This window comes from Oncorhynchus masou, unplaced genomic scaffold (genome assembly GCF_036934945.1).
Source record: "Oncorhynchus masou masou isolate Uvic2021 unplaced genomic scaffold, UVic_Omas_1.1 unplaced_scaffold_1549, whole genome shotgun sequence".
NCBI classification, from domain to species: Eukaryota; Metazoa; Chordata; class Actinopteri; order Salmoniformes; family Salmonidae; genus Oncorhynchus; species Oncorhynchus masou.
The window spans coordinates 90,766-103,046 of record NW_027005540.1 but is presented as its reverse complement, the minus strand read 5'-3'; the positions used below and the strand labels follow the sequence as shown (position 1 = coordinate 103,046).

The 12,281-nt window shown below is 44.2% G+C and overlaps 1 protein-coding gene across 2 annotated transcripts in view; it reads left to right on the top strand.

Annotated features, from left to right (window-relative positions):
* The window catches only part of LOC135531195 (rab-3A-interacting protein-like), a 64,653-nt gene that overhangs the window by 30,021 nt on the left and 22,351 nt on the right, over positions 1-12,281 (top strand). Inside the window, exons 6-8 of one of the 2 annotated variants that reach the window (XM_064959312.1) lie at positions 8,047-8,142; positions 8,765-8,842; positions 10,990-11,193. In XM_064959312.1, coding sequence (XP_064815384.1) covers positions 8,047-8,142; positions 8,765-8,842; positions 10,990-11,193 — 378 coding nt within the window. The remainder of the gene's footprint in view (positions 1-8,046; positions 8,143-8,764; positions 8,843-10,989; positions 11,194-12,281) is intronic. The other variant, XM_064959311.1, reaches the window with a different exon arrangement.

Genomic DNA, 12,281 nt, shown 5'->3' with positions numbered 1-12,281 from the left:
GAAAAGGATTCAAATAAAATCATTTACCTTTGAAGAACTTCGGATGTTTTCAATGAGGAGACTCTCAGTTACATAGCAAATGTTCAGTTTTTCTGAAAGATTCTTTGTGTAGGAGAAATCGCTCCGTTTTGTACATCACGTTTGGGTACCAAAAAAAAACGAAAATTCAGTCATCAAAACGGCGAACTGTTCCAAATTAACTCCATAATATCAACTGAAACACGGCAAACGCTGTTTAGAATCAATCCTCAATGTGTTTTTCACATATCTCTTCATTGATATATCGTTCGTGGTAGTCTACTTTCTACGGTGCATCGCTTGGAAAAAGACATGCAGTTGAAGATGACGCACCAATTTCGACGGAGGACACCGGGCGGACACCTGGCAAATGTAGTCTCTTATGGTCAATCTTCCAATGATATGCCTACAAATACGTCACAGTGCTGCAGACACCTTGGGGAAACGATAGATCGGGCAGGCTCATTCCTGGCGCATTCCGAGCCATATAAGGAGAAAATGAAAAACAGAGCCTCAAAAATCCTGCTCATTTCCTGGTTGAAGTTTCATCTTGGTTTCGCCTGTAGCATCAGTTCTGGGGCACTCACAGACAATATCTTTGCAGTTTTGGAAACATCAGTGTCCTCTTTCCAAAGCTGTCAATTATATGCATAGTCAAGCATCTTTTTGTGACAAAATATTGCGCTTAAAACGGGCACGTTTTTTTATTCAATAATGAAATAGCGCCCCCATAGATGTAACAGGTTAAATGTTTTACTCACGTCGACCATGGAGAAGGAGAGCCCACAGTCTTTGTTAGCGGGCCGTGGCGGTGGCACTGTATTGTCCTCAAAGCGAGCAAAGAAGTTGTTTAGTTTGTTTGGAGTAAGACATATCTGACGGGGCTGGTTTTTTTTGTTGTAATCCGTGATTGTCTGTAGCCACATACATCTCGTCTCTGAGCTGTTGAATTACGACTCCTCTTTGTCTCTATACTGATGCTTAAACTTGTTTGATTGCCTTACGGAGGGAATAACTACACTGTTTGTATTCGGCCATGTTTCCCACTCGCCTTGCCATGATTAAATGCGGTGTTATGTGCTTTCAGTTTTGCCCGAAAGCTGCCATCATTTCACGGTTTCTGTTTAGGGAAGGCTTTAATATTTTCAGTGGGTACAACATCTTCTATACACTTCCTTTATAAACTCGCTCACCGAGTCAGCGTGTACGTCAATGTTATTGTCTGAGGCTACCCGGAAAACATCCCAGTCCACGTGATCGAAACAATCTTGAAGCGTGGAATCCGATTAGTCAGACCAGCGTTGGATAGACCTAACCACGGGTGCTTCCTGTTATAGTTTATGCCTGTAGGAGGGGAGCTACAAGATGGAGTCATGGTCAGATTAGCCAAAAGGAGGGCGGGGGAGAGCCTTGTGTGCATCGCGGAAATTAGAGTAGCAGTGGTTGTGCATGTTACTCGCTTGTGTACTGCAATCGATATGCTGATAGAATTTAGTTATCCTTGTTCTCAAATTAGCTTTGTTAACCTGTTGAAACTCCCCTTCCCGGATCTGGGATCGTGACTAAAGCCTCAGGCTCATTAGCATAACGCAACGTTAACGATTTCTGAAAATCGCAAATAAAATGAAAATAATGCGTCTGCTCTCAAGCTTAGCCTTTTCTTAACAACACTGTCATCTCAGATTTTCAAAAAATGCTTTTGAACCATAGAAATTGACTAATTTGTGTAAGAGTATGCTAAGCTAGCATAGCATTTTGAGTAGCATTTAGCACGCAACATTTTCACAAAAACCAGATAACCAAATAAATAAAATCATTTACCTTTGAAGAGCTTCGGATGTTTTCAATGAGGAGACTCTCAGTTACATACCAAATGCGCAGTTTTTCCTGAAAGCGTCTGTGTGTAGGAGAAATCGTTCCGTTTTGTACATCGCATTTGGCTACCGAAACGAACCGAAAATTCAGTCACCTACAACGTCAAACTTTTTCCGAATTAACTCCATAATATCGACCGAAACATGGCAAACGTTGTTTGGAATCAATCCTCAAGGTGTTTTTTCACATATCTCTTCATTGATATATCGTTCGTGGAAGCTTGCATTCTTCTCTAAATTCCATGGAAAAATACATGCAGCTGACTTTTGCGCACCAATTTCGGCGCAGGACACCGGGCGGACACCTGGTAAATGTGGTCTCTTATGGTCAATCTTCCAATGATATGCCTACAAATACGTCACAATGCTGCAGACACCTTGGGGAAATGACAGAAAGGGCAGACTCACTCCTCTCGCATTCACAGCCATATAAGGAGACAATGGAAAACAGAGCCTCAAAAATCCTGCTCATTTCCTGGATGCCGTCTCATCTTGGTTTTGCCTGAAGCTCACGTTCTAGGGCACGCACAGAAAATATCTTGGTAGTTCTGGACACGTCAGAGTGTTTTCTTTCGAAAGCTATCAATTATATGCATAGTCGAGCATCTTTTTGTGACAAAATATCTTGTTTAAAACGGGAACGTTTTTCATCCAAAAATGAAATGGCGCCCCCAGAGCATCAAGAGGTTAAAATCCCCAGCTACAATAAATGCAGCCTCAGGATATTTGGTTTTCAAGTTCCTTGATGGCTGTCTTGGTACCCGCTTGTGGGTGATATACACGGCTGTGACGATAACCGAGGAGAGTTCTCATGGGAGTTAATACGGCCTGCATTTTATTGTGAGGAACTCTAGGTCAGGTGAACAAAAGGACTTGAGTTCTTGTATGTTGTTACAATTACACCATGAGTCGTTAATCATGAAACGTACACCCCCGCCCTTCTTCTTACCGGAGAGATGTTTGTTCCTGTCGGCACGATGCACCGAACATCCTGTTGGCTGTACGGACTCCGACAGCATGTCCCCTGCTAGCCATGTCTCCGTGAAACAGAGCATGTTACAATCCCGGATATGTCTTTGGAAAGCAGCTCTTGCCCTGATTTCGTCGACTTTGTTAACTAGAGACCGGACATTAGCGAGTAATGTACTCGGAAGCGTTGGGTGGTGTGCGTGCATCCGAAGCCTCACTAGAAGACGCTCCGGCACCCTCTCCTCCGACGGCGTTGTTTTGGGTCGGCATCTGGAATCAGTTCAAATGCCCTGGGAGGTGCAGACAAAGGATCCGCTTTGGGAAAGTCGTGTTCCTGGTCGAATTCCTGGTTGTGCTGGCAAGTTGACATCTCTCTATTTAATAGCTGTTCCCGACTGTATGTAATAACACTTAAGGTTTTCTGGGCTAACAATGTAAGAAATAATACTTTAGAAAAAATTAAAATACTACTTAGTTTCCTAAGGATTTAGATGCGATGCTGCCATCTCAATAGGCTCCATCTGCCTATTCTGCCTCTTCATTCTGCCTCTTCATTCTGCCTCTTCATTCTGCCTCTTCATTCTGCCTCTTCATTCTGCCTCTTCATTCTGCCTCTTCATTCTGCCTCTTCATTCTGCCTCTATCAGAGCAGCATATTAGAACCACAAACAGGAGTTTGTCACGTGTCAATTATTGCTTCAAACGTTGTTGTTGTTGTTTTTACCTCTGTTTCTCCTGAACATTCTGTCTCCTCCCCTCTACACTGGTGTGGCAGACAGCCAAGGTGTCATCTCACTACCTGATTTAGAGAACTCTGGGATGAAATGGTGTGAGAGAGACGCAGCTGCCAGTTGCACCCACATTCTGTCTGTTTCAGTCCTGCTGCTCAGAGCAGGGATGTGTGAGAGAGATGGTGAGAGAGAAAGAAAGAAAGGAAATCATGAGTGAAAGAGAGAGGGGTGTGAGAGACGGACATTACAAACTACTGTACTAGAAGGTGGTGCTGAATATCCAGCTTGCTACTGTACTAGAAGGTGGTGCTGAATATCCAGCTAGCTACTGTACTAGAAGGTGGTGCTGCATCACCAGCTAGCTACTGTACTAGAAGGTGGTGCTGCATCACCAGCGAGCTACTGTACTAGAAGGTGGTGCTGCATCACCAGCTAGCTACTGTACTAGAAGGTGGTGCTGCATCACCAGCGAGCTACTGTACTAGAAGGAGATGCTGAATCACCAGCTAGCTACTGTACTAGAAGGTGGTGCTGAATTACCAGCGAGCTACTGTACTAGAAGGTGGTGCTGAATCACCAGCGAGCTACTGTACTAGAAGGTGGTGCTGAATTACCAGCGAGCTACTGTACTAGAAGGTGGTGCTGAATTACCAGCGAGCTACTGTACTAGAAGGAGATGCTGAATTACCAGCGAGCTACTGTACTAGAAGGTGGTGCTGAATTACCAGCGAGCTACTGTACTAGAAGGTGGTGCTGCATCACCAGCGAGCTACTGTACTAGAAGGTGGTGCTGAATCACCAGCGAGCTACTGTACTAGAAGGTGGTGCTGAATTACCAGCGAGCTACTGTACTAGAAGGTGGTGCTGAATTACCAGCGAGCTACTGTACTAGAAGGAGATGCTGAATTACCAGCGAGCTACTGTACTAGAAGGTGGTGCTGAATTACCAGCGAGCTACTGTACTAGAAGGAGATGCTGAATTACCAGCGAGCTACTGTACTAGAAGGTGGTGCTGAATTACCAGCAAGCTACTGTACTAAAGAGAAGGTGGTGCTGCATCACCAGCTAGCCACTGTACTAGAGAGAAGGTGGTGCTGAATCACCAGCGAGCTACTGTACTAGAGAGAAGGTGGTGCTGAATCACCAGCTAGCTACTGTACTAGAGAGAAGGTGGTGCTGAATCACCAGCGAGCTACTGTACTAGAGAGAAGGTGGTGCTGAATCACCAGCTAGCTACTGTACTAGAAGGTGGTGCTGAATCACCAGCTAGCTACTGTACTAGAGAGAAGGTGGTGCTGAATCACCAGCTAGCTACTGTACTAGAGAGAAGGTGGTGCTGCATCACCAGCTAGCTACTGTACTAGAAGGTGGTGCTGAATTACCAGCGAGCTACTGTACTAGAGAGAAGGTGGTGCTGCATCACCAGCTAGCCACTGTACTAGAAGGTGGTGCTGCATCACCAGCGATCTACTGTACTAGAGGAAAGCCCAGTATCCCCTGGAGGCTCCTTCAGTTCCATTAGCATCAGGGAAGTCCTGGATTATAACTACAGCCATTAGACTGGCCCTCATTCACTATCACAGATGCTCCAAATCAGACCACTCCAATGAGGTGCAGGGTCATGCTACTAGCAGGGTGGCCCGGGGGAGGTTAGATTGAACCAATCAGTCATCCTCAGGTGTTCTTATTGACCACTGCTGACCTTATGGTGACCCCTCATGAATTTGGAATCACAATTCTTGACGATCCCTCTGCTGTGTGTCTTCCTCCCTCTATTACTCCTTCTGGCTGCTCCTCGCTGCACCAGGACTGACTGCTGTCCTGTTGCCAGTGTCTCTTCCAGTAAGGAGAGGGAAACACCCAGTTCCTCCTTCCCAATCAGTTTAAGGCTGTGGGTCTGTACAGCTTTAACAGGTGACCAGCCGATCACAGACAGGCAGGTCAATCACTGATTCCCCTAGACAGTCTACGCAGCTCAGACAAGTTGTCCGCTCCAGAACCGGGTCAGCCCCTTACCTTTCTTCCTCTCCTTCCATCTCATCCCACCTCTACCTTCTTCCCCCTTTCCTGCCGTTCCCTGCCCATTCTCCCTCCACCTCCTGTGTTGATCACTACTACTATCTACCTCCTTCCACTTCCTGTGTTGATCACTACTACTATCTACCTCCTTCCACTTCCTGCGTTGATCACTACTCTCACCCTTCTGCCTCTGTCGGCATGGCGATGACCTTGTGTTCGATGAGCGAGAGGGAACCCTGTCCGGGCGTGTGTGTGTAATTTATGGGTGAACAACCGTTACTGCTTCAGTGTGTTGGTGGTGGTTAGTGGGTGTAGCCTCACTATAAAGTTATATTTACTAAGAAGCAGCAGGTCTAGTGGACACAGGAATGTTTCTGTTGTATTATATGACATGGACAACACCCAGTTTATACAGCCCACAGTGGATGTCCATGTTCCTTCCAGGAAGTAGTATAGAACAATAAGGGCCACACACTGTTAACTTCTCCAGGGTAGGGGGCAGCATTGGGAATTTTGGGTGAAAAGCGTGCCCAAATTAAACTGCCTGCTTCTCAGCCATAAAAGCTAGAATATGCATATACTAGTATATTTGGATAGAAAACACTCTGACGTTTCTCAAACTGTTTGAATGATGTCTGTAAGTATAACAGAACTCATATGGCAGGCAAAAACCTGAAAAAAAAATCCAAACAGGATGTGGGAAATCTGAGGTTTGTAGTTTTTCAACTCTTGGCCTATCAATACACAGTGTCTATGGGGTCATATTACACTTCCCAAGGCTTCCACTAGATGTCAACAGTCTTTAGAACCTTGTTTGATGCTTCTACTGGGAAGTGGGGGAGATTGAGAGGGAATTGAGTCAGAGGTCTGCCAGAGAGCCACAAGCTCAGTCTTGCGCGTTCACGTGATAGTTCGCTTAGTTCCATTGCATTTCTACAGACAAAGGAATTCTCCGGTTGGAACATTATTGAAGATTTATGTTAAAAACATCCTAAAGATTGATTCTATACATCGTTTGACATGTTTCTACGGACTGTAACGGAACTTTTTGACTTTTCGTCTGCTCGGAGTGATCGCGCGTCGTGAGTTTGGATTGTGTACTGAACGCGCTAACAAAAAGGAGGTATTTGGACATAAATGATGGACATTATCGAACAAAACAAACATATTTATTGTGGAACTGGGATTCCTGGGAGTGCATTCTGATGAAGATCATCAAAGGAAAGTGAATATTTATAATGCTATTTCTGACTTCTGTTGACGACACAACATGGCGGATATCTGTTTGGGTTGTTTTGGTCTCTGAGCACGGTACTCAAATTATTGCATGGTGTGCATTTTCCATAAAGTTTTTTTGAAATCTGACACAGCGGTTGCATTAAGGAGAAGTGGATCTAAAATTCCATGCATAACAGTTGTATCTTTTATCAATGTTTATTATGAGTATTTCTGTAAATTGATGTGGCTCTCTGCAAAATCACCGGATGTTTTGGAACTGCTGAACATAACGCACCAATGGAAACTCCGATTTTTGGATATAAATATGAACTTTACCGACCAAACAAAACATACATGTATTGTGTAACATGTAGTTCTATGGGTGTCATCTGATGAAGATCATCAAAGGTTAGTGATACATTTAATCTATTTCTGCTTTTTGTGACTCCTCTCTTTGGCTGGAAAAATGGCTGTGTTTTTCTGTGACCTGGCTCTGACCTAACATTTTGGTGTGTTTTCGCCATAAAAGCCTTTTTGAAATCGGACACTGTGGCTGGATTTACAACAAGTGTGTCTTTAAAATGGTATAAAATACAAGTATGTTTGAGGAATTTTAATTTTGGGATTTCTGTTGTTTTGAATTTGGCGCCCTGCAATTTCACTGGCTGTTGACGAGGTGGGAGGCTACCATCCCACATACCCTAGAGAGGTTAAAGATCCCTTCCAGGAACCAGTATAGGACAATAAGGGCCACACACTGTTAAAGATCCCTTCCAGGAACCAGTATAGAACAATAAGGGCCACACACTGTTAAATATCTGTTCCAGGAACTAGTATAGAACAATAAGGGCCACACACTGTTAAAGATCCCTTCCAGGAACTAAGTATTTTATTGCTCTGAAATACATTTACTGTACAGGGTAATATATTATTAGGGTAATATAAACGTTTTGATTTCAGCTATCGAAACTTGGCCTGCTGTCAACTGAACTGTGTGTGTTTCCAGTACATGCCTGTCTTAAGAAGTGTACACAACATTCACACACACCAAGTCATGGTTCCATTTCATATTTTTTATTTGTTTCATCTTATTTCGGCTGCTAAAATAAACCACATTTGATTTTCCTTTGTCATTATTATTACCTGGTCATTTATATTTACGTTTCATCACGTTTGTGTTTGTCCGTTTTTTTGTGTTTTTTTATTTATTTCTTAAGGATGTTAAGTTGAAAGACGAGGAGTGTGAAAGGCTTTCTAAAGTCAGGGACCAACTGGGCCAGGAATTGGAGGAGCTCACTGCTAGCCTGTTTGAGGTTGGTCCGACCGGCTAATTCATTCCCCCCAGAAACACTGAGACGGCCCTCCTTGTGATCAGTGTTTTGGCTTCTCTCCTCCCTTCTCTTATGTAGCTAGATTAACAGTTTCCACCCTCTCTCTCTCTCTCTCGGTCTCCTTTGTCTCTCCTCCCTTCTCTTATGTAGCTAGATTAACAGTTTCTATCCTCTCTCTCTGTCTCCTTTGTCTCTCCTCCCTTCTCTTATGTAGCGAGATTAACAGTTTCCATCCTCTCTCTCTTTCTCGGTCTCCTTTGTCTCTCCTCCGTTCTCTTATGTAGCTAGATCAACAGTTTCCATCCTCTCTCTCGGTCTCCTTTGTCTCACCTCCCTTCTCTTACGTAGCTAGATTAACAGTTTCCTTCCTCTCTAACGGTCTCCTTTGTCTCTCCTCTCTCCTGTTTTCAAAGCTCTTGTTAGTTTGTAAAGATACTAACCTGCTTTTCTCTGGGTGTTTGGTGCCAGCTGTGACTCTGACTCGGGTTGTCTTGACTTGTGTTTGGTTGCTGGGTTATCTGTTTTGTGTCAGGAGTCGGTAGGGGTTAGAGGTCAGGGCGATGAGTGATGCATTGTGGGTCTAACGTCTCGTGCGTTCTTACAGGAAGCTCACAAGATGGTGCGTGAGGCCAACATCAAACAGTCGACGGCTGAGAAGCAGCTGAAGGAAGCTCTGAACAAGGTGAGGACTGACCCATTCACAACCATGTTCAATACTACTGTGTCTACATTTTATTTGATTTTACCAGGCAAGTCAGTTAAGAACAAATTCTTATTTTCAATGATGGCCTAGGAACAGTGGGTTAACTGCCTGTTCAGGGGCAGAACGACAGATTTGTACCTTGTCAGCTCGGGGATTTGAACTTGCAACCTTTCGATTACTAGTCCAACACTCTAACCACTAGGCCACCCTACCACCTCTACACTCTAACCACTAGGCTACCCTACCACCTCTACACTCTAACCACTAGGCCACCCTGCCGCCATGACTGTTTCCCTCATGGAAATGGAGTAGCTGACCCAGTCTGATAGTCTAATGAACATTCTGCAGGTGTGTGTGTGTCTGGGATGGAGTGCTGGCTGGTTTATGTGCTGCCTCTTCACTAAAGGTGTCAGTCACACCACTACAGCCTCCCGGCTGGCTGGTAATGGGAGCCACAGGAACGTACTGACTGTAGTGCACCATGTCTGGCTGCTTTAATAGCAGGGTGTATCATTTATGTGAGTGATAGCACTAACAGTCCTGTAGATCATATATCAGTCTGACAGTAACAGTCCTGTAGATCATATATCAGTCTGACGGTAACAGTCCTGTAGATCATATATCAGTCTGATGGTAACAGTCCTGTAGATCATATATCAGTCTGACAGTAACAGTCCTGTAGATCATATATCAGTCTGACGGTAACAGTCCTGTAGATCATATATCAGTCTGACGGTAACAGTCCTGTAGATCATATATCAGTCTGACAGTAACAGTCCTGTAGATCATATATCAGTCTGACAGTAACAGTCCTGTAGATCATATATCAGTCTGACAGTAACAGTCCTGTAGATCATATATCAGTCTGACGGTAACAGTCCTGTAGATCATATATCAGTCTGACAGTAACAGTCCTGTAGATCATATATCAGTCTGACAGTAACAGTCCTGTAGATCATATATCAGTCTGACAGTAACAGTCCTGTAGATCATATATCAGTCTGACGGTAACAGTCCTGTAGATCATATATCAGTCTGACGGTAACAGTCCTGTAGATCATATATCAGTCTGACGGTAACAGTCCTGTAGATCATATATCAGTCTGACGGTAACAGTCCTGTAGATCATATATCAGTCTGACGGTAACAGTCCTGTAGATCATATATCAGTCTGACGGTAACAGTCCTGTAGATCATATCCTATCAGTCTGACGGTAACAGTCCTGTAGATCATATCCTATCAGTCTGACAGTAACAGTCCTGTAGATCATATATCAGTCTGACAGTAACAGTCCTGTAGATCATATATCAGTCTGACGGTAACAGTCCTGTAGATCATATATCAGTCTGACGGTAACAGTCCTGTAGATCATATATCAGTCTGACGGTAACAGTCCTGTAGATCATATCCTATCAGTCTGACGGTAACAGTCCTGTAGATCATATCCTATCAGTCTGACAGTAACAGTCCTGTAGATCATATATCAGTCTGACAGTAACAGTCCTGTAGATCATATATCAGTCTGACAGTAACAGTCCTGTAGATCATATATCAGTCTGACGGTAACAGTCCTGTAGATCATATATCAGTCTGACGGTAACAGTCCTGTAGATCATATATCAGTCTGACGGTAACAGTCCTGTAGATCATATATCAGTCTGACAGTAACAGTCCTGTAGATCATATATCAGTCTGACAGTAACAGTCCTGTAGATCATATATCAGTCTGACAGTAACAGTCCTGTAGATCATATATCAGTCTGACGGTAACAGTCCTGTAGATCATATATCAGTCTGACAGTAACAGTCCTGTAGATCATATATCAGTCTGACAGTAACAGTCCTGTAGATCATATATCAGTCTGACAGTAACAGTCCTGTAGATTATATATCAGTCTGTGCTTCTACACCTGCATTGCTTGCTTTTTGGGGTTTTAGGCTGTACAGCACTTTGAACATCAGCTGATGTACGAAGGGCTATATGAATAAATTTGATTTGATATATCAGTCTGACAGTAACAGTCTTGTTTACACCTCTGTCAGAACGGTGTGAGATGAGACAGAAGATAGACCTGTATCTATATGGGTTCTTTACGTGTGATGCCCCCCCCCCCCCCTCCCCCAGATTGATGTGCTCCAGGCAGAGGTGTCGGCCCTGAAGACCTTGGTCCTGTCCACATCCCCCACCTCCCCCTGTCACGACCTTCCTGGGGGCTCCAAGGCTCCCTTCAAGAAGGGTCACGGCCGCAACAAGAGTACCAGCAGCGCCATGCTGGGCAGCGGGCAGGAACTGAGCGGCACACAGCCCATCGTACGAGACTGCAGAGAGGTAACACACACACACACACACACACACACACACACACACACACACACAGGAACTGAGCGCCACACAGCCCATTGTACGACACTGCAGAGGTAGCGCACACACACACACACACACACACACACACACACACACACACACACACACACAGGAACTGAGCGGCACACAGCCAATCGTACGAGATTCATCTTGCCTGAGCAGTGAGTCATTTATTATCAACTCCTTATTGATTCATCTTGCCTGAGCAGTGAGTCATTTATTATCAACTCCTTATTGATTCATCTTGCCTGAGCAGTGAGTCATTTATTATCAACTCCTTATTGATTCATCTTGCCTGAGCAGTGAGTCATTTATCATCAACTCCTTATTGATTCATCTTGCCTGAGCAGTGAGTCATTTATCATCAACTCCTTATTGATTCATCTTGCCTGAGCAGTGAGTCATTTATCATCAACTCCTTATTGATTCATCTTGCCTGAGCAGTGAGTCATTTATTATCAACTCCTTATTGATTCATCTTGCCTGAGCAGTGAGTCATTTATCATCAACTCCTTATTGATTCATCTTGCCTGAGCAGTGAGTCATTTATTATCAACTCCTTATTGATTCATCTTGCCTGAGCAGTGAGTCATTTATTATCAACTCCTTATTGATTCATCTTGCCTGAGCAGTGCCATCTCCCTCTGTACGTCAGTGAGGAGTAGAACTGACACGTTGTCTCCCGCGTTATTGCTCCCTGAGGAGTAGATGGGAGTTAAAGATGACAGACACATGCCTCTGCAGACAGAACTACTGGATGTTTAGTTGGTGGGGATACAATATCCAGGTCAACCATAAGGAACCATGTATTGTGTGTGTTAAACTGCCTATTTGGAAATGGCATATAGATCCCAAAGGTTGCTGGTTCGAATCCCCGAGCGGACAAGGTCATAATCTGTCCTCCTGCCCCTGAACAAGGCAGTTAACCCACTGTTCCCCTGTAGGCCGTCATTGTAAATAAGAATTTGTTCTTAACTGACTTGCCTGGTTAAATGCAGGTTTAAAATATGCAGTGGAGGGGGAAGCAGTTAATGACCATGACATCAGCGTTC